Genomic DNA, 27,211 nt, shown 5'->3' with positions numbered 1-27,211 from the left:
TAGGGCAAGTTGTTAAATTCTTCCTACCTCAAACTCCTTATTTGTACAACAGAGCTCGAAAGCTTTATGGTGAGTTCTTGGGGACTTTGGAGAACCTGGGTACTAGGGAGAGTTCACTTGTTAAACATGCTTGTAGCTGAGCCTCTCCAGTTTTGTCATCAAAGAGGTATGAAAGGATCTTTCAATGTTCTGCGGCAAAGCCCAAAGCACCTTGAAGCTTCCATTTTATCTTAATGCAACCTTGCATTCGACCCACTATAATGTGTGTTTTCGTATAGTGTCTTAAGAAAAAACCCAAAACAACACCCCCCATCTTTATCTTAATAAAATCGACACCCCAGCCATGGCTAGTGTAGCTCAGTAGATTGAGCGCCAGCCTGAGAACCAAAGGGTCACCAGTTTGATTCCAGTCAGAGCACATGCCTGGGTGGTGGACCAGATCCCCAGCAGGGGGCGCGCGAGAGGCAACCACACATTGATGGTTCTCTCCTTTCTCCCTTCCCCTCTGTCTAAAAATAATAAATAAAATCCTTAAAAAATAATCGACACACTCCAGGAAGAAGATTTCTGGTTAAATTCTTGGAATCTGGAGTCAAACTGGTAAGTTCTCTTCAATAAGTGACTTACTCTCTCTCTGAGCTTCAGTTTCCCCATTTGTAAAATGGAGATAAAACACAGTGCCTACCTTACAGGATTGCTGTGAGAATTAAATAGATGATGCTTGTAAGTCGTCTAGCATAGTGTGTGATATGTAATGAATACAAAAAGAAAATACTAGTTGTTTTTATTATTCTCATTCAGACAAATCAAAATAAATGAGAGCAGAGTACTACAATCATCCTAAAGTTAGCCTCTTTTGAGGTCAGGAGCCCTATTAAGAGTTGGATAAAAACTATGTGTGGCCTCTCTCTTCTCTCAGAAAAACACAAGCACAATTGTACTTGGCACTTCTCAAAGTGTTTGAAGAATGTCTAAAGAAATGATTGGATGATTGTTTAATAGGATGGTAATAAATCCTACCTGAAGCCATCCTCCCTCCTCTTGGTATACCAAGCCCTGGGTCCCCTAGTCTCCTTCCTCAAGACCCAAGAGACAGAAGTGGGGTAATTATTATTATCAGCTTTATTACTGGCATGAAGGTAGGGAGGTGGTGACAGTGCCAGGCCCATCTGTGGGTGAGGGAGTGGAGACCTTGACACCCAGCACTGATCCTCCAAGCTGGCCTCCCAATGAGTCACCGGGCTTTAGGTACCTCTGGCTTTCAGCAGAAGCAGTGGATGGGTGGGTGGCAGATTACAGGCATTGGATAAGTAGGCTTCTTAGGGTTGCTCTGGAGCTGGGGTTGAACTGGGGTTGGTAGGTGGTGGGGGGCGAGGCTGGATGTCCCTGGTTCGCATATAGGACAACAGTTGCTCTGGGATCTCTGCGAGCACATCCTTGGCTAGTCGGGCCATGCTCAACACTTGGTTCCCTGATCGGTCGACATAGTCTCGGAATGGGACGAACTAGAACAGAAACAGATAATCAGGTGTGAGTGGTGGCTAGCAGAGAGGGGAGTGGGGAAAGGGGCAGTAGGGAGGCTTCCTCTTTGACCCCTAACCTCTCTTTCTAAATATCCTCCTATCCTAGACAGCTTCCTGCTTTTGCTTTCTCTACCCATTTTTTTTTACCTTCTATTTACCCTCAGCCTACTCCAGTTTGACCTCACACAGTCTACTGAAACTGCTTTTGGTACTGTTGTCAATAGCCCCGTGTTCCCAAATTAGTCCAGTGGGTAGGACTTGTTTGTCCTCATCTTGTTTCTCTTTCCATTACATTTAACCATAATCTTCCTAGACACATCCTACTCTTGATGCACCACCCTGCTGGAGTTTCTCCTCCCTTTCTGGGTGAGCTTTTCCCCCAGCCATTCCTCTGGGGGTCTATCTGATCACTAAACCTGGTCCTTTCTCTCGATTCTCTTTCAGGATGATTTTATACACGTCTACAGTGCCTGTATCACATCTTCATTCAGTTGTTTTAGATACCTCAACTCCAGTGTGTTCACAACTGAATTCTAACCCTTTCTGCCAAATCTGCCCCTCCTTCAGTAAAATGGGACTACCACTCATCCAATTGCTTAAGTTAGAAAACTGAGAATCAACTTCTGGCCAAGATGGAGGTGTAGGCAGAAGCACTGTGCCTCCTTGCACAACCAAAATAAGGACAATTTAGAAACAAAAAAACAACCAGTACCGACAGAAAAATTGAACTGTGTGGAAGTCTGACAACCAAGAAGTTAAAGAAGAAACATTCATCCAGACCAGTAGGAGGGGTGGAGTCTGGCAGCCAAGCAGAAAGGGGTCTGGCAAAACGGTGGCTTGCGGACCCTGGGCACACAGGGAAGCAGCTGGCGGACCCAGCGAGGCGGTGGATTGTGGAGCACAGTGTGGCACACAAGGTGGCTGGCAGACTGGGCAGTCCTACATTCGCACACAGATAAATCAGGCAGAACTGAAGAGCAAGACAGACCATGCAACCCACGGTTCCAGTGTGGGGAAATAAAGCCTGAAAACATTGATTGGAAACACCTGTGGGGGTTGAGGTGCTGGGAAAAACTCCCAGCCTCACAGGAGAGTTTGTTGGAGAGACCCATAGGGTCCTAGAACGTACACAAACCCACTCACTTGGGAAGCAGCACCAGAAGGTCCCAATTTGCTTGTGGGAAGCAGAGGAAGTAACTGAAATTGGGCAGAGAGCTCAGCAAGTGGCATTGTTCCCTCTTGGGCCCCTTCCCCACACACAACATCACAACCCAGCCACTGGGTTGCCCCACATGGTGAACACCTAAGGCTCCACCCCTCAATATAACAGGTGCAACAAGACAAAAAAATGGCCCAAATGAAAACAGATCAAAGCTCCAGAAAAAATACAATTAAGTGACTAAGAGATAGCCAACCTATCAGATGCACAGTTCAAAAACACTGGTAATCAGGACACTCACAGAATTGGTTGAATTTGGTCCCAAATTAGATGAAAAAATGAAAGCTGTGCTAAGTGAAATAAAGGAAAATGTACAGGGAACCAATAGTGATGAAAAGGAAACTGGAACTCAAATCAATGGAGTGGACCAGAAGGAAGAAAGAAACATCCAATCAGAAAAGAATGAAGAAACAAGAATTCAAAAAAATGAGGAGAGGCTTAGGAACCTCCAGGACATCTTTAAATGTTCCAACATCCAAATTATAGGGATACTGGAAGGAGAAGAGGAAGAGCAACAAGTGGTAAACTTATTTGAACAAATAATAAAGGAGAACTTCCCTATTCTGGCAACGGAAATAGACTTTCAGGAAGTCCAGGAAGCTCAGAGAGTCCCAAACAAGTTAGACCCAAGGAACACACCAAGGCACATCATAATTACATTACCCAAGATGAAAGCTAGGGAGAGAATCTTAAGAGCAGCAAAAGAAAAGGAGACAGTTACCTATAAAGGAGTTCCCATAAGACTGTCATCTGACTTCTCCAAAGAGACCCTACAGGCAAGAAGGGGCTGGAAGGAAGTATTCCAAGTCATGAAATCCAAGGACCTACATCCAAGATTGCTCTATCCAGCAAAGCTTTCATTTAGAATGGAAGGGCAGATAAAGTGCTTCTCAGATAAGGTCAAGTTAAAGGAGTTCATCATCACCAAGCCCTTATTATATGAAATGTTAAAAAGACTTATCCAAGAAAAAGGTAAAAAAATGTGCACAGTAAAGTGACAACAAATTCACAACTATTAACAACTGAACCTAAAACAAAGCCAAAAACAAACTAAGCAAACAACTAGAACAGAAACAGAACCACAGAAATGGAGATCACATGGAGGGTTATCAACAGGGGAATGGGAGGAGGAGAAGGGGGGAAAAGGTACAGAGAATAAGTAGCATAGATGGTAGGTAGAAAATAGACAGAGGGAGGGTAAGAATAGTATGGGAAATATGGAAGCTAAAGAACTTATGAGACATGAACATGAACTAAACGGGGAATGTGGGTGGGAGGGGAGCAGAGTGAAGGGGAGTGAAGGGGGAAAATGGGACAATTGTAATAGCATAATTAATAAAATTTCTTGAAGCCCCTCTCATGTTCCATCACCATTTACTCAAACAGTCAGCTGTTGTAAAATTTTTCTTAAATAATATTTGAACCTGCTTCTTCCCTCTATCCTTGCTGCTTCTATTTCCAACTAGATCCCTATCATCTTACTTCTACTACTTAAAGGCTTCTTCACTAATGGGTCTACCTCCCTTCTCTCTTCCCCTGCGACAGTCTGCTCTCCATGAAGCAGAGATTCTCTTAAAATGAAATTCTGGCCATCTCACTCCCATTTGTAAAGTCATTTAAGAGCTTTCAATTTTTAAAGAACAAACCCCTAAATCTTCACCATGATCAGCAAAACCTTGGTTTCTTCTTTCTCTCAGTCATTGTGATCCTACTACCCTGGCCTCTTGCCTTTTCCATGATTGGACCAATTTTTCTGAGCCTCAGGGCCTTCACATGCTGCCCCTCTGTCTGTAATGCTTATACCTTGCTTTAGGTTTCAGCTCAAAGGTCATTTATTCATGGAAGCCTTTCCTGGCTACTCTGCCTAAGACAGGTCCCTGTTATAGGCTCTCAGTAGCATTTGCTGTTCCTCTAGAGCACTTAGCACAATCTAATGAGATATTTAGCTGTGTGATTATTACGGTTGCCTCCACTAGAGGGCAGGAGCCTTGGGGATCTCTTAGGCTATGGATCCACAGTGGCTACCACAACCTGTTTCTCACACATCTTATTCAATGAAAGCAGGAAGGCTGAAAGAGTGAGGGGGAGAAAGTTGGGTGATTAGGAAGGCAGAAGGTAAAGTGGCTGCCAACTTAGCCTCTCCTTCCCACCATGTCTTTCAGCTCCATGACTCTGTCTCCCCGGTCAGGTCTACCTGAACGATGTCCCGCTCAGCATAGCGTCCCCTGGAGGACACACGCACGTCATCACCATCCAACTCTTCCATTGCTGCAGAAAAGACACCTTCAACTGATAGGCCTCTCCTACACCAACCCAAGCTGCCCCCCTCCCTCTTAGATGACCCTTTAGAGTCATCCCGAGAATACATAATGGTTGTATAAGAATCCTACAAATATTAGGCATTGTTATGGCATTATTTTTATGCTTTCCCACATATTCCATCCTCCCAGGAATCCCAAGAGGGAAGTATGCAGATCAACACCCTCAGTTATGATGAGGAACCAGGTTTAGAAAAGGTCTGTGGTATGGCCAAGGTCCAACCCAGGCATCCATCCTATCTTTTTGGGGAGGCAGTGTGGGTGCTCAGACTCTTCCCTATCTTCCCCAGTTCTTGGTCCCACTCGTGGACAACCCCCATCCTACTCACCTTCAAACATGGCTGGTCCCACACCAACAATAATGATAGACATGGGCAGTGAGGAGGCCTGTGAGGAAGAGAGTGAATGGCTGGGGTGAGTGGCCATAATAAAAGAGGTGACTGTTGGAAGCAATTCTCTCTGTGTATGTTACATCTCTGCACATCTGCAAGCACAGGCACTGATTTTCTTTGTTCCAGACTATTTTTACAAGGACATCTGCATAACAAACAGCCTTGAAAGATATAGTGTCTTTCTTTAGACCAAAGGGTGGGTTTATTTAATGTCCAGTATAATAGAATGTCTCACACTGGAACAAAGGGTAGGCATCCCATTTGTTATAAATGCCCATTATAAAAGGTATGGGTTCCCTAAACTCAGGGTTTCTGTCCCATAATGCAGCACACTGTGGGTGCAGGTGTCATCTGGCCCTCTTCACATCATCTTGTGGGAATTGGGACTTAGAGAATAAGAGAAAATGCCAATGCTTGACAACAGTCACCTACTGCTATTGCTGAGGATAATAAAGTCCTTTGTCTCTGACCCATGAGTTTTGTATCTTCTGCCAGCAGCCATGAATCTGGCAGGCTAAGTTGTTAGCTTTCATCCCCTTCACAGTTATTATTTAATTAAACTAATTTTTTAATTCTCTACCCCTTCACAGTTATTAGAAGTAACCCCTCCCTGCCAAGCCCTCTTCCTCAGACTCACACTGACGATGGCCTCCTTGGTCTGTGTCATGTCAGAAATGACCCCATCCGTGATGATGAGCAGGACATAGTACTGGGAACCATCAGAGATTTTGGCTGCAGCCCTGGGTGAGAGGCCAAGAAAACAATCTAGCTGAAAGCCCAGAGAAGCGCCAAGGGAGACACCCTACTCCTAAAGCTCCCACAGCCAGCACGTATGTCGCAGGCAAGGATTGGGGCTTCTGAAGCTCATGCTCCTTCCACAGACTGGCTACCTCCCCCTGCCTGCCATCCTTCCAGTAACATTTGTGGGACACTTACTATGGCAGGTTTTGTGTTAAGGCATTGAAGGTACGCCATGGCAAAAAACAAATCTACCCCAGCCCTCTCAAAAGGAGGCAGACATTGATCTAAGAATCACTGGAATAGGTATAACGTTACATTTTTGACTTGTGCTGTGATAGAAAGGGACACTGTCGTGACAGTGTATGGTAGGGGATCTTAACATAGTCCAGGTCAGTGAAGGCTTATATAAGGAGACAATGTTCGAGGATGAAGGAGAAGCTAAGTGAAGGGGGGATCATTCCAGGCAGAAGGAACAGTGTGGACAAAGGCCCTGTGATGGGACTGAAGGAAGCCCACTGTATCTGGAGCCCAGAAAGTGAGAGAAGCAGAGTGGACCATGTGGCTGAGGTAGGGCAAGAGCCAGACCTCGCAGGGCTTTGTAGTTCCTGAAAAGATTTTGGTATTCATACAAGAGCATGACCAAAGGCTGAAGGCCTCCTTTCTTCCTTCTTCTCACCTATTTTGTCTGTCTCCCTCCTCCCCTCTGCTGACTGTATCCCATTTCCTGGGCAGGTGGGTTCTCAGTCAGTCTGACTGCTGCTCCCAGAACTCCTTTTCCTTCTCTTACAATCAATCTTTATATCTAACACTTTTCCATCTCTAAAGGACTTCAGAAGTAACTGAGTCCAGTCCCCTTATTTTACATATCAGAAACACAAGGCCTTGAGGCAACACAAAGGCCATGCCAGACCCAGGTCTCCTGATAGCCGTGTGAGAGTTGAAAAGGTGAAACTATATCGTCCAATAAAGTAGTTCCTAGCTACATCTGGCTATTGAAATTTAAGTGAATCAAGTTAAATAGAATTAAACATTTAGTTCCTTGTTCACTTTAGCTACAGCTCAAGGGTTCAAGTGCTCAATGTCCATAGGTGGCTGGTGGCTACCATATTGGACATCACAGATATAGAACATTTCCATCATTTCAGGAGGTTCTATTGAACTGTGCTGATATTTAAGCCTGATATCTAAAAAAATCAGAGAAAAGAATGATGAAGAATTCAAATAGCTGTGGCTCAGTTTGCCTGGTTCCTAGGGTGGGATTGTGTTATAATCTTCCTTAGCAGCCTCTGCTCTTTTTCTAAATTCTGGCCACAGTCACCCCAAGGCCTGGACTGGTATTGTTTCCTGTTACTCGTTCATTTTATAAGTATCACTGCACATCTGCTACGTGTCAGTCACCAAGCTCAGTGCTGAGCATGAAGCAGAGAATAGTATATTGTCCTGGGGGAGATGGGTGCTTACATCATTAAGATTCATTGAGGTTAGGACTTTGAGGACATGTCATTGAATGTAAGACCTGGAAATGAAGATGGCATACGAATTAGCCAGGTGAAGGTACTATTGTTGGTGGTGGGGGGGGGTACAGATGGGAAACTAAAGGGAAGGCATTCCAGATAGAGGGTTTGCATGTGCAAACCAAGACTCCAGGTGGCACATGTAGGACTGCAGAAGGGAGATGAGATTGGCACAGTGGTGAGGGCCAGAAGGGTTTGGGGATGTGGGAGGTACATCTTTGGCTTCCTGTAGTTACTTGGCATTACCAAAGCCATTTAGACTCTTGGGATGGGTGACTTGTGAAGGGAGACTACTCTGTGCCCCACTTGGCTATTGGGTGGGAAAAAAACGAACAGTCATTTGTGATCATGAGAATCACAGCTGCACACCTGATGTACATGATCTGATTTAATCCTTACCACCATTCTAAGTAGGCACATTTTTATTCCTACTTTTAAAATGAGAAAACTGAAGTTCAGAAGTGTTAAGCCATGGTCCAAGCCCATGCTTCACCAGCTGAGCCTAAAGCCTGAGCTCTTTGTGCCTTTTCTCCATTCCTAGCCTGCTCTTTGAATGCTCCTCCATTCCATATACACAGCACATTCTGATCCTAGTATGCTGTTCACCCTTTCCCAAGCTTGCCCCTTCATGCCTCTGTGCTTTTCACATGTGGTTCCTTCAGCCAGGCCTACTCTACTCCCTTCTCTAGACCCAGCATGGCAGTCTCCTCCATGAGTAGGCTGCCTTGGTTTCTCAGACTAGATTACACCCTCCCCTACTCTCCCTCTGCCTTCTAGGATACTGCCCACTGAGATAGGCTGTCTGCCCTTCCAAAGGGGGTTCTCGCAGTCCTGAAGGTACTACCTTGTGTGTCTATGGGGACCCAAGGCAACAGAATACTTGGAGCATCCATTCTACTCTATGATCTTGTGGATAAAGTTAGATGACTCTTAAGTATACTTAAAACACTTTATTTTCTAAATTAAAGCAAACATGGACACTGTGAAAACAAGGTAAAATTTGTGTGCATTTTTAAGAAAGAATTGGGGACTTCAAAGACATTTTCAGTCTGGCTGCTTTCAGCTGTGCCCCCAGGGTCCCCAGGGGGAAGCAGTCACTTGCCTTTGCTGACAGGCAACTTGCTGGAAAAGTCTGAGAAGCTCTGGCCTACAGAAGGTAATGATTTATTTATATTTCTGTCTCTTGCACCAAGGCGGGAGCTCCCAAGGGCAGAGACTAGATCTGATTCATCTGTGAGTCTCCAGTGCCCCAGCAGAGAACTGAGCACCCAGCAGATGGCCTTTGAATAGTAATAACTATAATAATAGTAACAGTAATAGCTAACAGTCTGATGATGTAGATATTATTATCAGCATTTTACAACTGAGGAAGCAGGCACAGGGAGGTTAAGAGTCTTACCCAAAGTCTTATAGCTAATGAGTGGCAGAGCAGGTGCATTAGCCAGTCTGATTCCACATCCCACATTCATGTTACATTGCCCCTCTTCTTAATGTTTATTAGATCAATGAGTGAATGAATCAGTGAACTTGTCCAAGATAATATTTGAGAAGTCTGCTTAATAACAACTAAAGAATAGGTTCAGGCTCCATTATTAAGTGAAAAAAATCAGCAGTGAAATATCACATGTAATTTGACTGCAATTATGTATGCATAAGGAGAAGATGGTCAAGAACTATATATATAAAAAAGAACTATACATACATATATATATATTACATATATATATATATATACATTTCTCCATTCTTGAAATTTTCTATAGTAATGTAATGTGTGATGTTACTTTTATAATAAAAAAACTATTATCCTTATTGTGGATTACAAAAAAAACAAATCTTTATTAGGGAAAAGAAAGTTTATGGACATATAAATCTCTCTGAAACCTTCCTACTTTTATTCTTTTTTTGCATGTTTGTTTCATCTTTTTACTTTGAAGCTTTCTGAGGTACATTGTTTTAGTTAGGGTTCTTCTACTCAGCAGCTAGTTCAATTTATTTATTTTTAAAATTTAATCAGAGAGTCTTTTTCTTTTATTAGGTGAGCTTTTCCAATTTATGTTTTTTGAAACATTTGGTTTTAGTTCTGTCATTTTATTTTACTTGCATTTAAAAAATAATTTGATATGTGATCTGGGATTTCCTCACTTTGTATACTTTTATTCTGAAAATTTGGAGTTACATATATATATTTCAAATTATAAGAGGAAGGTTATTTAGAAAGTTAGAGAGGTAGTAAAAGTGAGCCAGCTGGGCTGTGTGGACTCAGGAAACAAGTTACAGAGTCAAAAGAAGGGACTTTGGAGCTTAGAAGAGTGAAAGGCTAAGGTAATGTTCCTGGGAGAGGGATAGGGGGAGGGAATGGCACAGACATGCTCCAGAGAGGGAGCGATGCTTATATTTTTCAATCTACCATGTATTGAGCACTTACTGTGATAATAATCCTTATATTGTTATTAAATTTTAACCTTTCAATAACTCTATAAAGAAGGAGCTATTGTTTTCCATTATTACACCCATTGACAGATGAAATGGAGGCTCAAAGAGGCTAAAATTGCATAAGGTCACATGGTTAGTGAGTGGTAAGATTAGGATCACTCTCAGATCTAATATCAAATTTGTGACTTAACTGTAGGTGTTTGTCTTTCTCCCCAGACATGAGACTTGAATTTTTGTTCCCAGGGAGTGGGGGTGGGGTAGTTTGTTGATACCCTCTCTGCCCTGGAATAAGTCATTTTATAACCCCTTTATACCAAAGCCTGGCTAACACAAACTTTTACCCTCTCCCCAAAGCACAAGTTCACTAGGTGTGGTCCTAACTATCCTTGGGAGGTCATTTCCATCTCTCGGTCCTCTCATTCTTCTCAAACCCCATCCAGTTCCCTTACCTGGCCACCTGGTTGATGACAGGAGCAAAATAGGTGGGCCCATAGAGCTGCACTGTGCGCAGGCTCCGGAAGTAGCTCTCCAACACGCCCTCAATGCCCGCACAGTTGGGGTCCTCATCATTGTTGTTCTGTCAGGGAAGATGCCCTGCTGGGCTGAGCCCATGCAGGGGATGCCCAGTAGTGCTCCGATCCCAGCTCACCCTTCCTTTTTCCATCACTCTCTTTCATGCTCCCCTCCAAACTCCAGCCCTGCTACCCTCCCTGCTCTTCTACCCTATCATAACTTTCTGCTCCTCTGCAGATCCATGACCCTTTGAAGAAATGTAAGTAGAAGATATTTGTCAACTTGGGTGGGCCAGATGCCAAGGCATGGAGTGTAGGCTCTGGCCCATACCATACCAGGGGGAACTGGTGGGAGATCCGTCCCTCTGGGGGCAGCTTGGCCCCAAAGCCGTAGGCTGGGAAGAGCTTGTCACTGTCATAGTCCTGGATGATTTCTCCCACTGCCTTGAGGGCCATGGCATAGGCGCTGAGCTGGTAGGGACTCATGTAGTGCAGGGAGGTGGGCTGCAAGGGATTCCCTGTAGGGACACAGGAGCCCCAGCCTCAATGACCACCTTGCACATCCACCTGTTTATCTGCCTGTCCTTGTGTGCATCCATCCGCCTATGAATTCATCCACTCTTTACCTGTGTACTCCCTTATTATTTTACCCAATCATCAATACGTTCATTTATCCACCTGTCCACCCACCAATCCTTATACTGATCCATTGATTTATCCACCTATCTACACATTCACCCATTTGTGGGCATAAATCCCTCTGTCAGCCTACCTATCCACTCTATCCATCTGCCTATCCATTGTTCTCTTATTCATCCATCCATCGATACACACATACATACATACATTCACTTGTCCACTTGCCATTCCTCTTCCATCCATCCATATAGCCAAATTCTTCTGCCCACCCCCATTCATCCTTACGCATTCCACTCACTCACTTGCCTGTCTATCCTCATATGGATCCATCTACCTGTCCACTCATTCATTTCTCATCTACTTACCCTTTGTTGCCCCCAGTTTAAGCATCTGTCCACTTATCCACCCACATACTCATCCATGCAACCTATCGTCCTCACTCTCCAGCATCTACCTGCTCTGTTCATCTATCCACCTACCCACTCATCACTCACCACCCACTTATCTATCCATCTCTCCTTAAACTCCTATTCTCTCCCATTCATCCACTTCTTGAGCTATGCATCCATTTAACTTTCCTGATCCATTTACCCACCTATTTTTCTATACCTTCTGCCCACCTTTATACCCAATAATCTCCCCCCAATACTCCTGCCCCAGTACCAGCTGGCTGAGCTTTGCTTCAGGCCTGGGCTTCCTGGTAGGTGAACTCTTATCCCTAGCTTGGAATCCAGATCAGTGCTAAGGACTTCCTCCACATCCCACTCCCCAAACATGCCTCACCATTAGAAGCTGTGAAGTCAATGGCTACTGTGAAGTTCAGCTGGGTCCTGTCAGGAAAGTAGATGGATTGAGAAGTAAGGGACTAATACTAATGATACCAGTATTTCTCAAACACTAGTGTACATATGAATGACCCGGGGATCATGTTAAATTGTAGATTCTGATCTAGATTGTCTGGGTGGAACCTGAGTTTCTATGTTTCTAACAAACTCCCAAGTGATGCAGATGCTGATGGTCCATGGAGCACACTTTGGGTGGCAGAATTAAATGCCTACTGTGTGACAAGTATGTTACATGTAATTTAACATAACTCTTACTATATTCCTAAAGTAGTAATTAACATCTCCATGTTATATAGGAGAAAAGTGAGGATGAGAGAAGCAAAGTACCTTTCCCACTGAAGCAGAATGAGTCTATAGTCTGTCCCTCTTGCCTGGGCATAACTTTCATATGGGTCCCAGTCAGATTACTGGGTCCACCTTGGAAGACCACTAGGCTGTAATCTTAGGACCGGCTCCAAACCAACAGCTGCTGCTGCTCACCCACCCATGGCCTCACTACAGCCATGACTTCAGGGGGCTGGAAGCTGTGGATGAAGCCTCAGACTGAGAACTAAAATTGGCAACACTGTGCATTTAACAGAGCGCTTTGTGTCTTTTCAGTGTTTTCAAGTTTATCTGCATGATCTCATTGGACCCTGAACTTCATAAATAAGAAAACTAAGGCTCAGAACTGGGAGGAACTCATTGTTTTAGCCCAGAGCTTGGCCTGTGACTCACCCTCCTTTGATATAATCCACGAAAGTGAATTCTGAGTCCACAGAGAAGGAAAGCAGCGTCACCTGTGAGACAGAAGAGGCAGCCCTGCTACTTTGGAAGGGGCAGTGGGATGGCAGCAGGGACAGACACATGGTGCCAGCCCTGCTCCACCCTGTCCCACCTTGCCCAGTTTTGGAAAGGGCAAAACGGGGAAGCTGTTAGGAACATACTTAGATTTCCAAAAGTATATTAAATTGGGAAATACACCTTAGATTTAAAAAATTCTGCAAAAGAGTGAAGATAAAAAATTTCCACAGTTGAGAAAAAAGAGAGAAAAACATAATGGTGCCACTTTGTGCCCAACATTACTAATCCAAGTGATCTGTGCCCACAGCCTTTTGGTAGCCTAACTTTGTCATGCTATGTCAATACAGACAGGAAGATCCAGGGAGGGTCAGAGCTCCAGGGAGCACTCACAGTTCCCGAGTTGACGTATTTCTTCTTCTTACATTTCTTACGAGGGTTAAGTACCTACGGTGGTGGTGGAAAACAGAGGAAGAGAACTACAGACTAAGCGCTCTGGGATGGAAGGAGGACCTGGGCAACCCGGGTGGGGCTGGAGCTCTCACCTCATACACTGTAAACTGGTTCTGGGCCTTGCTCAGCTCCCGGTAGCTGGTGGTGAACTCACCAATGAAGTCGTGGCTGCAATGAGGCCAGAGGTGGGTGAGCAGTAGCTGCTGCTGGCTTGGAGCCAGCCCTAAAACCAGCTTTTTATTCTCACAGTCCCCTGCCTCTACTTGGGCTGCAGGGTATTGGGGCTGGGGCCAGAAGAGCGGCCAAGCTAAGGGGGAGAGAAGGGAAGAGGCAGCATACCAGAGAGACAAGTGAGGGGATCAGCTGTACCCAAGGCCCTGGCATCTACCATCACCCTTCCTGGTTCCCAAAGACACTTGGGGTTTCCTAGTGAATGCACTACATCTTATAGGGAACTATTTGGGTTAGTACAGAAGGAAGTTCCACCTGCCATCCCGGTCCCAGTCATACACATCAATCTTCACTGTTCTGAAATGCAAAAGATAAAGATGGGCTAGGTGTGAGTGATAAATTTTAGAGATACCCTCACCCCTTAACCATACACAAGTTATCTTCCCATTCACCCATCAGTCCTTCCATCAACATTCCTCCCCTTTGTCCATCCATCCATTCATCAGTCCATGCACAATTCCCAACTACCTACTGTCACTGCCACTACTATTATTACTATCACTGCTATTTGTACTACAGTTGCTATTCTTTTCCACTTACTGAGTCTTACTATATTCTAAGCATTGTTCTCAGAACTTTTTCAGATTGTCTCATTTAATTTATCAACCACCTTATAAAGCAAGTACTATTATTTTACTTTTTGGATAATGAAACTGAGGTACAAAAATCAGTAACTTGACTAAGTAAGGATCATAAATGAGCTGAGATTTAAACTCAGACATTCTGGTTCCAAAGACCTTGTTCTTAACTACTATGCCTAAGTCATCTCCATGTGTCCACCTATGTGTGTGGCAGTCTATTCAATTATCTCTTTATCCATCTAGCCACCCAATTACTTGTACAATTGCCAATCCAATTACATATTAATTCCTGTCTTTGTCCATCCATCTAATAATATATCTAGCCATTCACTGGCTTATTGATGCATGCAGAAATTCATCTGTCTGTCCATTCATCTATCTAACAAAATACCCATTCCTCTGATATCTGTCCATCTGATGTCCGTTATCTACATAACCAACCATTTATGTGGCCATCCGTCCTTCCATCTACCTGCCTATCTTCACACTGCCCATTTATTAGTTCATATGGTCAGCCTATCCATCTACTTATCATCCATCCATTCATCTGCCCATCCATCAATCTACCTGTCACTCCACTTATATATTCTCCAGCTTTTCCAATCATCCCTTGCTTCTCTAGCCTCCACCAATCTCATAAAGCTATCCAACAATTCACTCGTTTACTCATCCATCATCTGTCTATCCACTAATCAAGCTATTAGTCCATTTATCCATTCATCTATCTCTCCTTCTACCTACCCATCAATCCTTTTTTTTAAGACTTTTTTAAAAAGATTTTATTTATTTATCTTTAGAGGGGAAGGGAAGGAGAGAGGGAGAGAAACATCAATGTATGGTTGCCTTTCATGCATCCCCTGCTGGGAACTGGCCTGAGGGAACCGGCCTGCAACCCAGACATGTGCCCTGACTGGGAATCGAACTGCGATTGTCTGGTTTGCAGGCCCGTGCTCAATCCACTGAGCTACACCAGCCAGGGCCCATCAATCCTTTTATAATACCCACCCATATTCCTACATATCCAGTCACCAGTTTATCCATCCATCTGACAATCCATCCATGTGTCTGCTCATTCATTTGTTCATTTGCCCATCCATCCATCTATTCATCCATTCATCCATCCACTTATCTATCCATGTGGCTATCTGTTTCTCTATCCAGTCATCTCCATGTCCAAAACTGTCTCACTGAGCAGGATGCTCAAACACTGTTATGACCCTTCCACTGTGCTTCTGGGGCCCCACTCTCATTCCTTTGTCTTCATACTTCCTGGCTTATATTGAAGCAGACCTGTCATAGTCTCCATTGCACAGTGCACGCACGGGGATGCTGAAGGGCTGCCACACGGGGTTCAGTGTGTTTTTGATAACTTCTGTCTTGTGGCAGATGGTGAACCTAGAGAGGAGCAAGAGGATTATAACCTGCCTTTGGGTAGGACTGAGCCCAGAGAGAGGGCCTGATACTTTTAGAGATTCCTGGGATTCTCCCACTTATTAAGCACATATTGTGTGCTGCCTTGAGTGAATTCTGGAATCAGGTCCCAGTGGAGTCCAAGATGCCCAGCCTAAGAGCCTTAATGGTCCATGGTCACAGTGGGAGAGGTGGGGGTGCCACTGAATGGTGTAGTGACTCACGTGCCATCCTCATTGCTCCTGTAGAACACAAGGAAGGGGTCTGATTTCCCAAAGAAGTCCTTCTTGTCTAGCTTGTTTGCACACAGCTGCATGGTAGCAATGTCCTAGGGATGAAGTTGGACTATTAACCTCAAATTTCTGACAGCCTCAGACAACCCAATAAAGGGAGTTTGGAGAGAGAAGCAAACCTCCTTGGTCTAGCATGTGGCCCTTACTAACCCGACAATTGCTAAGCTCCTCTGCAGTCAGCAATATGGTCCCACACTTCTTGCCTGGTACACCCCTGGAAGTAGAAAAAGCCTCTTTGTGAGGGGGGAAGAGTAGGCAACAAGGATTGGGGTGGCCAATTTGGGATTGGGTGGGCCAAGGGATTCAATTTGCCATTTACTGCCAGTCCCCTGAGTGTGTTGCCTTCTGTCCTGCATGACTACTAGTGAGGAAGGAATAAACTTTGACTGGGGAGGGGTCTACAGTTTGGAAGGATGGGATTACTATAGTTTAGGCAAACATCTCAATAGTAGCATGGGAAAGACATAGGATTTAGAATCTTGGACAGGTTATTTCCCCTTTCTTTGGGCCCTAGTTTTTTATTCTGTGAGATGGGAATCATGACCACTGGTAGGGCTGTGAAGAGATCTGAATGAGTGCATAGAAAGAAAAACATTATAGACATGAAGGTGGTTATATTTCTCAAAGCAGACCCTGGTATCTACTATGTGCCAGACACTGTGCTAGATATGAATTAGTCAGCTGGCACTGTCCAGCTCTGCTAGACTCTAGCCTTGGGCAGCTTTCAGGAGGAGATGGGATGTCAAAGCCAACAGGAAAGTAGAGTATAATGTAGCAGTTCTGAATGAGAGAGAGAGATTTTTATCCAGACCTAGGGAAAAGGTCTGGTTCATTAGGTCAAAGATGCTGTGCTTTCAAGAGACTGTGAAGAGTGAAATAAAAAAGACAGGGGCAGCCTTAACCCATCCTGACCCATGTGTGTGAAGGACAACCATCCTCAACTTACCGTGGGTTTCCAAGCAGGCAGGGATCTTGTTGATATGGACCAGTGAACCCTGACCCTCAAAAGGATCCCAAGTGTGAGAGAGAGAAAGCTAAGTCAGGAGTGTTCTAGGTTCAAGTTCTGGCTCCAACTTGCTATGTGATAAAATGAGAATGCTGAACCATTTCTTTGGCTTCTTTGATCTCTGACTTTTTGTGCTTTAAAAAGATAAGTGTGATGAGTACAGGGATTCTTCACCTGCATATCCAGGACAAAGTCATGGATCCTACTGCCTTCTCGCTGTTTTTTGCCTCTTTGATGTTCTCCCTCACCTCCTCACCCAATGTAAATTCCAGTCAATGATTATAATCACCACCCTTTTCTCTTCTGCTTCTCTCACTTTGACATACTTATTTGGCAGAATAGCAGCCCTAGTTAAATCCAAATCTCTGCCAAACCTGTACCACACCTATGCAACTGAATACGGCCAGAGGGAAAAACACAATCATGCTAACTGGTTTCATTTTAAATGCATTGCCACAAACTTCAAGAGGGTTCTTAATCATACTATACATCCCAAGATCCTTTACTCTTCCGTTCTGATAGATGGCAGTTTCACTCCTCTACTCTCCTCAAACCTGAGAAGTCTCACCCCCCCATCCTCCCTCTCAGCCAATGACTTAGTTTCCTACTTCAGTGACAAAACTGAAGCAACCAGAAGAGAATGTCCACAGATCTACCAGCACACCTCCCCTGGCTCCAGTATCTTCACCCACACCACTGTCTTCCTACAGTTGCTATAAATGACTATCCATGCACCTAATTTATCCTTCCCCTGTGTGCTAAATTCCACATCCTCTTTCCCACATAAGGACACCACTTCAGCAATTCCCCCCTCATTTTGTTATGTCAATTTTTCAGTTAACATACAAGTGTGTATAATTTTTCTCACACTAAAAGGTTACAAAACTATTTTTGACCTCACTTTCCTTTCTAACTACCCCTCCTTTTCTCTTCTACTCTTTGCAGCAACCCCCATTGAAAGATTTCTTGACTCCCATTCTTTTCTTCATTCTTCCCTAAATCTCTCCAACTGTCAAAACTCTGCTTGTCAGAGTCACCAGTGACCTCCATCTTGCTAAATCCAATGGCCAATTTTGAATTCTCACCTTACTTGACCTGCAGAAGCATTTGACATTGTTAGTCACTTTCTCCTCCTTGATCCACGTCCTTTGCTCCCAGGACAACACCACCTTCTCTTGGTTCTCCTACTCCATTATCAGTTTTTGTTAGTCTCTTTTTCTAGTTCCAACTTCTGAAGTCTCAGTCCTTGGTCTTCTTTCTTTCTTCCTTTCTCCTCACTCCCTCGGTGAGTTCATCTAGCCTCATGGCTTTAAAGAGCAGCTAAGACTCACTTATCTTATTGCCTATTTGACATGTCCACCCAGATATCTAATAAAAATTATGAAATTCAACAAGTCAGACTGAACTCCTGATTGAATCATCCATGAACTTACTCCTCCCTTTTTTTTTTTTTTTTACCATCTCAGTTTATGGCAACTCCATTCTCCCTGTTGTGTAGGCGAAAGGCCTTGGTGTTGTCCTTAATTTCTCTTTTCCTCTTACATCCACACCCAGTCTGTCAGGAATCTGTTGGCTCCACCTTCAAGATATATCCGGAATCTGACAACTTCTTCCCTCCTTCACTACAACCACCTGGAATCGCTGTAATAGCCTTGCAGTTGCCTGCCTGCTTCTACCTTTGACTTCCCAAGATTTATTCTAAACCCAGCATCTAGCATCATCCTTTGAAAGCACTGTCAGATTGTGTCACTTCTCTGCTCAGAGCCCTCCAGTGACTCCCAACTCAGAGTAGAAGCTAAAGTCCTAACTGTGGCTATAAGGCCTTCATGGTTAACTCTCCAACTTTACTCCCTCCTTTCTTCCTCCTTGGTCCCTTCACTCCAGCCATGCTGGCCTCTTGCTGCTTTTTGAGCATATCAGGCTTTTTAGCACTGGCAGTTTCCTCTTCCTGGAACATTCCTCCTCCATATATCTGCATGGCTTACTCCCTTACTTCCTCCAGGTCATTGCTCCAAAGTTACCTCACCAAGAGGCCTACTTAACCATTTTGTTGAAATCAACTCCCACCGACCCAGCATTTCCAGTCCCCCTAATTCTGCTCTACTTAGCCTTTTCCCAATGGCACTTACTGTCTTCTAATATATTATGTAATTAACTTATTTATTATGCCGATTTTGTAGGTCTCATCTCCCTTCTATGGTGTAAGCTCATTGAGGGAAGGAACCTTTGTTTCATCCACCATTACAACCTAAGCTCTTTGAACAATGGCTGACATAGAGCATACACCCATTAATATTTGTGGAGTGGATAAATCCGTGGTGCCTAGCACAAGGGATGGCATATAAAACATGCTAATAAATATTTAGTGAGTAATGTCAATTCTAGAGGACTGGACTTAGTGAGTAGAAGCCTCCTGAAGGAGAAGGGCTTGGAAGTGGACTTTAAAGGTTAAAAGACTCAGAAAAAGAATGAGAGAGAAAAGACATGTCAAGCCTGAGATTGACTTTAGCCAAGTCCTTGAGATTGAAGTCGACCCTGAGTGTGATGGGAACCACTGAAGGTTCCTTACCAGGGGGAATCCCAGCTTCCAGTACTACTGGGTCAGCAGCGTCTTTGGGACGAAAATTTGGAGGCACCCACCCTTCCCCTTTCACCCCTTCCAGTTCAGCTCACGTGAGGGGTCGCTCTACACGGCTGCCCTGGCCTCCAATCACCTCTCCCAGGGCCAGGAACGCTTGTCCCAGGAAATCCTGCAGCGGGATATGGAGTCAGGGAGGCCTAGAGGCAGATCCCATCCCAGCCCTGGTGATCAGCCCAACCCAGCCCAGCTGCAACTACCACCACAAAGTGCCCAGGAGGCGGGACATCGCAAGAACCACTGCCCAACAAGTGCTTTAAAGGAGAGGGTGGAGACGGGGGAGGGTGTCCAAGGCAAGCTCCCCTTCTTGGTCCTGTCATTACTTAAAGCTGCTCTCCAGGTTGCCATCCCACCCCTCACCTCCACCCTTCCTACCCCTCCCGGCCGGGTTCAGCCTCACCTTCTGCAGGACCCAGCAGCATCCGAGAAGGAAGAGGAGCAGTGAGTAAGAGGCACCGGTGGGAAACTAAGGCAGGTGCAGGAGAGGAGGACCAGGAGAGTGGGTTCGGACTGAAGAAGGTGGAGTCAGGGTTGAGGGGTAGGAGGGTTCTAAAGAGGGTCATTTAAAACTCTGAGCGCTGCCTGTACGCCCAGCCCGTGAGGGGACGCTCGCTCACCGGTTTGGAAATGTTAGTTTTGGAGTCCACGTTGTACCTGGAAAGAGAGTGGAACCAGAGTGGGGCGGAGCTTGTGGGAGAGTCCTGGTTAAAATTGTAGGTGGAGGGAGAGGCGTGGACCCGAATTACACTTGGACATCCTTTGGGGCAGGAGTCAGAGTCAGAGGGGTCAGGCCTGGGGCGAGGCAGAGTCGGGGCTTTCCCGGGGCAGGGTCGTGTGGGGGGCGGGACCTAGATGGAGGTGGAGGTAAATTACCAAGCAGAGCTGTGGGCGGGATCAGGCCTAGGGCGTGAACTGGATTGGAGGTAACCTAAGGGCGGGGCCAAACTAGACGTGGGGGCGGAGCTAAGACTAGAGCGGATCCCTTCAGAGTCCACCCGAAGTGGGGCCTGGGGCGGGAGAGAAACCAGCCCTGGAGGCCAGGCGGGGGCGTGGCCAGCCGGAATTTTGGGTGGATCCAGGGCGGGGGGCGGTCCAAGCCAGAATACTGGGCGGGGCTCACACATCGAAGCGCAGATTTTGCTTTTCTTCAAAGAAATAATCAAGGACGAATTTGCGCACGAAGTCTGGATTCAGCGTGTTGTCGATCACCTCCGTCCGTCCAAACTGGATCAGGGGGTGGGGTGGGTTCCGAGAGTCAGCGCCGGACCTGCAGAGGGGGCGGTGATTCCCGGGGGCAGCTCTGGGCTGGAAGAGGACCCTCCAACTCACCTCCCGCCACTCCTGGCTGGCCCGGCTCTGCGTGGAAAGCACCACCACTGCAGGAGGGAGTGGGGGCGGGGAGGGAAGGACGTCAGGTCAGTCTGCGCCCCCTCCCCGCTCCTCAGTCGCCGCCGCACACCAAGTTCCTCCCCGCCCCGCCCTGGTGCCGCCTACTGGGGTCGGACTTGGAGAAGGTGTCGAGGTCCAGCAGGTTCCTAGAGAAAGCAACAGACAGACGGACAAAGGGTGGGTCATTCTGAAGCTCACCGCCTCGGCTCTCCCCTGAGTTGGGCACCCGGGGGAGACATGGGACTCAGATCGCACCTTCCTGCCTCATTACTACATCCAGAGGCGCTTTAGCACCCTGGACAGCGCCGGAAATCTCTGCCCAAGGACTGTACCCTGCGGCTGGACGCGTCCGTGCCCACACTGTCTCCAGGGGCCCAGGAATGAGGGTTAGCCCCAGAACTTTGTCCTCCTGGGGCCCAGGTCCTACTGGAACCCTGCTACCTTTCCCTTGAACCCGCAGGCTGAGTGAACCCTCTTTTGCGGGTGAGGCTGCTCAAGGAACCCCCCTCCCCAAACCCGGAGTCTGCATCCGCAATTTTCCAGCCCCAGATGCTTCTTTCCCCGGGGTCTGGCCCCTACCCGAGCCCCGGAGCCGGTTGGGTCTGGGGCAGTGCCCGAGCCCTCTCCCGTTGACCAGCTCACCGGCAGGACACGGTAATTTCAATCTTGGTGGCCGGGACGCTGCGCTCAGAGGTTCCGCTGAGAGACATGGCCGGTCCGGCAGCAGCGAAGGCGACGGGTAGCAGTAGTGGCGGGCCGGCCCAGGTGCCGCCGCGGCGGCTGCTGCACTCCCTCCGCCCGGTGTTCTCTCGGCCGCTCACGCCTAGACTGTGGCCGCCTGCGGCAGCGACTCCAGATGGCAACACAGCCCCGCCCCGCCCTGCGGGTGGCCCCCGCCCCATTAGAGCAGCCTTGGGCCCAGGAACCTTACTCAGACCTCAACTCTAACCCACACCTTGAGAGAATCCTTCTAGTGCGTTTCTCCCGGACCAAACCCTAGCCCCCTGCAGAGCTGTCCACGGTGCTGAAAGGCCCCCCCCCCCGTAAGTGATTGGGACCTTCCCTCTACTGGAACAGCACTCCGCCTACAATCTGCTCCATTCCCTCACTACTCTAGCCCTTCCTAGGTCGCTGAATGGGAAGGGTTATACATTTGCACTCCTTAGCTGTGTGACCTTGGACAAATTACTCAACATCTCTGTGGTTCAGTCTCTTCATTGGTAGAAAGGCAACTATATAGCATCTACTTGGGGTGTTGTACATTTTTGAAATAATCCATGCAAAGGACGTGGCACAGAGGACTGTACGCAGTAAATTCTCAAACATTTGCTGGCATTATTTACTTCCTCTGGGCATTCATACCAATGACCTCTTCTGTACCCAGTCAGAGTTCAGTGAATGGTGGCCATTAACAGCACTGTGCAAAGCCATTGCCCAGGTCTTTGAATCCTAGACTTCATGGTGTTAGAAAGGCTGTCGCTGTGAGGATGCAACCCAATCTAGGTTATGCTGTAGATGAGGTGGTGGTCGCACAGGTCCACCCTCCCCACACCAAGAGCCTCCAAGGCCTCAGAAGCCAGTCCTTCCACCACAGACAGGGTCTGCCAGTTGCCTGTACCAGAACTGAGCTGCCTCCAGAACTCGATAAAAATGAACACCCCCTCCCCACTCCATTCCCAGCTAAATGAAGACCTCAGCAACATCAAGTCTAAATTTTAGGCAGCCCTAAGAACCTGCATGGATAAACATATTCCCTAGGTGACTAGGGCCTGCTCAGGCCTGAGGACAACTGTTTCCACCCCTTAGCAGCCTATGTGTCCTGACCTCACAGACTATCGTCAGTCAGGAGTTGAGGTCTACCTCCTAAACCCTCTTCTTTCCAGCACAAGGAAGGACGATGAGAACCTTACCAGTAACTTCACAAAGACAGGAATACAATGAGGATGCCAGAGAACTGCTGTTTAGAAAGACTTTGATTTTATTTTTTTGTGTGTCAAACTGCCTATTCTCAGTGCAGGTAACCCCCTCCTCCCCAGGAAACAAGAATGGAAAGGGGGTTCCTTTCGTAAAGTCTCAGCCTCCAGAAGGCCCCAGGGAAACCCCACACAGTTCTGAGTTGGCAGAAATCCTAGCAAAGACTAGGATGGGTGGGAGGCAGTGACAAGAGGTGTGATGGTCATCAGTCAGGAAGCCAGGGGTTGGAGAACCCTGTCCTTGGCCCTGCTCAGCTGTGGGGCTGCCATGTGCATGGTAGAGGTGGGGGAGAGAGGAGACTTCCCCTGACGTTGAAGGACCCCTTGGCTGGGCATGGCTTTGATTCCACTCAGGGCTCAGGTGAGAGAGAGGCATAAAGCTGTTGTGGGCTGGCTGCTTCATAAGGCGCTGCTGCTGGTGCCCCGGAGCCCGACGCCACGGACAAACTGCTCCAACAGGCCCCCAATGGCACCAGAGGGACTGGGGGCTGCTGCCCGAAGCCCCACTGTGCTGCTATATGTAGCCAAGAAGATTGAGCGCACCTCCTGCAGCCGAGTCTCCCGTTCACTCAGGGCTGCAAGCCTGTGGAGAGGAAAGAACAACAAACATGTTATCATGGGGCAGGATCCAACATCACCCTCATGCCGCAATGCTTATTCTTCTGTCTTCACAGTGCAAGATCAACATCTGTCCTGTGGTCCCACTACCCTTATGGTTAAGGCCCCAGATATTTGACCCTGTCCCCCTCTTAAACCATTCCTCTCAGTTCTCAGGTTACTGTTCCTACCCGGAAGCAGCACCTTTTACTGGGGCACTGGCCTAACTTTCTATAGGAAACAACCATCTCTGGGTAATTTGAAAGGGCAGAGCCAAGCAGGAGGGAGTTTGCTCCAACAGCTGTTGGCTTCCATTCCTTAGTAAGAACAACCTGAGGCTCAAGTCTTACACCTAACTGTAGAGAGAGACCCTAACACCAGGCATCAGGCTTTGGCTGACCAAAGGTCTCAACTTTCTTGAGGCCTGGACCTGGAGCATCCTGGGATTAAGGTCTTGGTAGTACCCTAGAGAGGCGAGGGTCCTCCCTGGAAATGCCCAAAGCTCTAGCTATTCCTTCAGTCACTGTGGTTCCAGGTAAACAGCTAGTAAAGTGCTGGCTTTCCCAGGGGTATTCTTCTGACAACATGTACCTTTCCTTCCCTCGACTTACAGACACTGATCACAGATGGAGAACAGAAAGCCCCTCTTCTCTCCCTGCCTGGAACTGTAAGTTAAGAAGGGGAATACGTGTGTGAAGACTCAGGCTTACCAACATGTAAATTCCATATAAGGCTGTTTGACATCTTGAAGATTTTTTTTAAATTTAACTTATTTTTAGAGAAGGGAAGGGTGGGAGAAAGAGAGGGAGAGAAACATCAATCAGTTGCCTCTTGAATGTCCACAACCAGGTACCTGACCAGAAATCAAACAAGCGACCTTTCAGCTTGTGGGACAACGCCCAACCCACTGACCCACACCAGTCAGGGCTTGAAGGGTTCTTTAATGAAAGAGGCCTGAGATACCAGCCACATCCAGCTCCTGAACTAAAAGGCATGCAGTGTAGAGGTGGGAGGGACATGGGATCCAAGGACAGGTCAGGACTCAGATGGAGGGAGACAGGTGACACACCTACATTAAGATGAACCCTCATGCTCCCATCCACCTGAGCACAACTAACCCCGACTAACCTTCTCCCGAATTTCCCAGAGACCAAACGATTTGCACCCCAGGGCCTGGGGAACAGATGGAGGTATAAAAGTAAGTGACAGTCCTGGGTAAGTCTGGGGAGAACAGATCTAGGGAGAGTAGACTGGTGTGTGTTTGAGTGTGAGAGAGAGAAGAGAAAGTGGAGGAGGAGGAGGTTCTAGGCAGAAAGAAAGTCAAATAGCTCTCGTAGCAGTACTAAGAAAATGGAGCTGATACTGGATTCCTGCAATACCATGAACTCCGAAGTATCTCTTGACATTTGGGGGAGATGCATGGTCCTAGATCTTCTTTACTTTCTTAGGTTTCACACAGGCTGGAAGCCAAGTGTGCGTCTTTAGCTTCTTCCCAGAGCATATAACCAGGAGAAATTCACATTAGTAGTTTGTATTTGGATGGAACAGGCAAAGGTCCGTATGAATGCATTTCTGGGAGGCAGAAGGGGAGAAATCACAGCCTATTTAGAGACAAGAAAACTGGAGTCCAGAGAGGACATGTGATCCACTTGTGGACGCGGCAGGTAATGGGTAGATGGCTGCAGCTACCATAGTGCCGTCAGCTCTTCTCAAGGGAGGAGCTAATGGGCTCGGAGAGGTCAAAGCTGATACCCCAAGACATAGCTGGTGAGAAGAACAGCTAGGATTTGGACTAAAATATCTCTGATAATAAAGACCAAGCACTGAACTCAGATACTGTGTTATCTTACCAGAAACCAACCCTGACCCCACCCTCTCCTTGCAGTCTTGGAGGCCAAGAGATCAGGTAGAACCTGGCCCTCCCCTGGGAACCACCAGAACCAACCAGAATTCTAAGCTAGGAGCTCAGAGAGCTGCCCAAGGTATAAAGCACAGGACATGGGACTGGAGTTGCCTGTTTCAGTGGCTAAAGCCAGGTAAGTGCAGAGTGCTGTTAAGCAGGGGCAGAGATGTGTGTTCACTATAGAAATAACTTAGGTCAGTGTGGCTGAAGTAGAAAATATCTACAGAAAGGTGCAGACCACTGTCTTCTTTAATCCTTCAAAAATCTAAGACAGGGATCTTGTTTCTGGCTGTAGCTCAAGCCCCTTAAGGGCTTGGCTACAAAGCCTATGCAGGCACCAGTGGCCTCTGAAGTCCCTGGGCTACTCCCCAGCTGCAGGGCCAGGGCCAGTGAGTGCCATCCTGGAATCCCAAGGTCCAGCCCCTGCCTGCCCCAAGCAGGGATCTTCTCAACCCCCCAGACAACTTGACCCCAACCTGTCAGCACTAGCAGGTATGAGCTGGATTCTGGTGGTAGGGATGGATCCCCAGCTCCTTAAGTTCATTCATCCATGGTAGGGAGGTGATGACCCTCAGGCAGCCAGCCACAGCTGAGGAGCAGGCCAGCAGAAGCTGCCCAGGCCACCAGAGGCACTCTCCGCACTGGCATCTAGAAGCAGCAGAGCAGGAAGGGGGCGGGGGATGCACAGAGGCACATTGCCACGGAGGCAGCCACTAAAGTGTATATATTACAAGAATTAGAAGCCCAGAATTAAGACTTGGATTTTACAGACTTGGGATTTAGTATGACCATCTGATTCTCTTCTGACCACAGGCAAAAGCAGAAGACAAAAATGCGGAGGGGTAGCAAGGAACCCATGGTTCTAATGGGGAGGAGCACAGCCCTAGGGCTAACCCGGCAACATTCTGGCTCTGGTCTTCACCACACACCTACCTTCAATTCACTTCCCCACTGTGCTGCTTTCAAAGGATTCTCCTGTTAGGCAAAGCCTTGGACAGAAATAGAATGTTCTATAGTTACAGTCCAGCCAGCTTTCCCTCAGGGTGTGCCTCGAGACACCCGTGGATGGGTTTTGGAGGCCGGGGAGAGTGAACATACATTCTGATGCACTTCCTGAGCAGCCCGTACAGCCTCCTTTGTACCTCAGGGGTCCATGGGCAGTGAGGTATACTTAGCTAAGACACTGGGGTGAGGCAGGGACCCCGGCCAGCTCCCTGGGGCTGGTTGTTGCCTCGTTCCTAACTAACACTTTTAATTGCTCACCAGCTTTTGATATGGGCAGGGGAGCATCCTGTCTTCTCAAGCAAGACACTTACAGACAACGGTTAGGGAGCTCCTCCGGGAAGCTGAAAGGGAGAGAGGAGTCTGCGTGCAGGACAGCCCGTTCCTGAATACTGCCACAGCCTGTTACCATCTGCCAGCTGCCAAAGTCTGTGGAGAGAGAGGATCCGGGCAGGGAATGGTCCACTGATCTGGGACAGAGAGGAAAGAGAGGGGAGATGAGGCGGTCAGTCATATGCCTGACAGGAAGCAGTGGAGGGACGGGGGGTTGGGAGGCCATGCTTGCCCTGGGCCATGGCCACAGGGTTGTTGGTGGAGCATCTGTAAAGTCAACCACTTTCTCCAAAAGTGCAAAGACAGCTGGAGAGGCTGTGACCAAGAAAGAAGGGTACAGACTGTAAGGCAGGATCAGCTGTGAGGACAATGCTTAGTGCAAAGACTTTCAGGAGCAAAAGATCAAGAGCAAGGCATGGTGACAAGAGGTGAGCCAGCAACCAAAGCCCGGGATCAGGGCTGACAGAGCAAGTACAATCTCAA

General features: G+C 47.1%; 2 protein-coding genes across 9 annotated transcripts in view; both read right to left on the bottom strand.

Moving 5' to 3' along the window:
• Positions 1 to 1,319: 1,319 nt before the first annotated feature.
• On the bottom strand, positions 1,320 to 21,630 carry CPNE9 (copine family member 9). The gene is made up of 21 exons (XM_037134621.2): positions 21,563 to 21,630; positions 21,026 to 21,066; positions 20,861 to 20,907; positions 20,652 to 20,755; positions 20,149 to 20,185; positions 19,932 to 19,934; positions 19,567 to 19,643; positions 16,038 to 16,101; positions 15,819 to 15,922; positions 15,475 to 15,579; positions 13,859 to 13,900; positions 13,465 to 13,540; positions 13,313 to 13,366; positions 12,857 to 12,918; positions 12,078 to 12,124; positions 10,992 to 11,173; positions 10,593 to 10,720; positions 6,090 to 6,192; positions 5,390 to 5,447; positions 4,937 to 5,010; positions 1,320 to 1,505 (listed from the first exon to the last, which is right to left on the bottom strand). The coding sequence occupies exons 1-21, from the start codon at positions 21,628 to 21,630 to the stop codon at positions 1,320 to 1,322; spliced, it is 1,662 nt and encodes a 553-aa protein (XP_036990516.1).
• A 1,250-nt stretch (positions 21,631 to 22,880) lies between these two features.
• The window catches only part of MTMR14 (myotubularin related protein 14), a 54,818-nt gene continuing 50,487 nt past the window's right edge, over positions 22,881 to 27,211 (bottom strand). For 2 of the 8 annotated variants that reach the window (XM_037134667.2, XM_037134666.2), the window contains exons 18-19: positions 26,710 to 26,865; positions 22,881 to 23,476 (exon numbers count right to left, since the gene is read on the bottom strand). In XM_037134667.2, coding sequence (XP_036990562.2) covers positions 23,293 to 23,476; positions 26,710 to 26,865 — 340 coding nt within the window. In that variant the 3' untranslated portion in view covers positions 22,881 to 23,292. Of the gene's footprint in view, positions 23,477 to 26,326; positions 26,383 to 26,709; positions 26,866 to 27,211 lie in introns of those variants that run through there. The other 6 variants (XM_037134668.2, XM_053669229.1, XM_053669228.1 and 3 more) reach the window with 5 other exon arrangements.

This window comes from Artibeus jamaicensis, unplaced genomic scaffold, assembly GCF_021234435.1.
Source record: "Artibeus jamaicensis isolate MK-2021 breed Jamaican fruit bat unplaced genomic scaffold, CSHL_Jam_final contig_519, whole genome shotgun sequence".
In the NCBI taxonomy this organism is placed as follows: domain Eukaryota; kingdom Metazoa; phylum Chordata; class Mammalia; order Chiroptera; family Phyllostomidae; genus Artibeus; species Artibeus jamaicensis.
The sequence above is the reverse complement of the archived record's forward strand: the minus strand, read 5'-3'. Positions and strand labels throughout refer to the sequence as shown.

What these genes read in the sequence shown, in the direction of transcription:
- CPNE9 (XM_037134621.2), bottom strand. Translation starts at nt 21,630, where the DNA reads ATGTCTCTCAGCGGAACCTCTGAGCGCAGCGTCCCGGCCACCAAGATT. An exon ending in GAAATTACCGTGTCCTGCCG is followed by an intron (nt 21,067 to 21,562) that starts GTGAGCTGGTCA and finishes TGCTTTCTCTAG; the next exon opens with GAACCTGCTGGACCTCGACA. An exon ending in CGTGTAGAGCGACCCCTCAC is followed by an intron (nt 16,102 to 19,566) that starts GTGAGCTGAACT and finishes TTCTACTTCCAG; the next exon opens with GGGTGTACCAGGCAAGAAGT.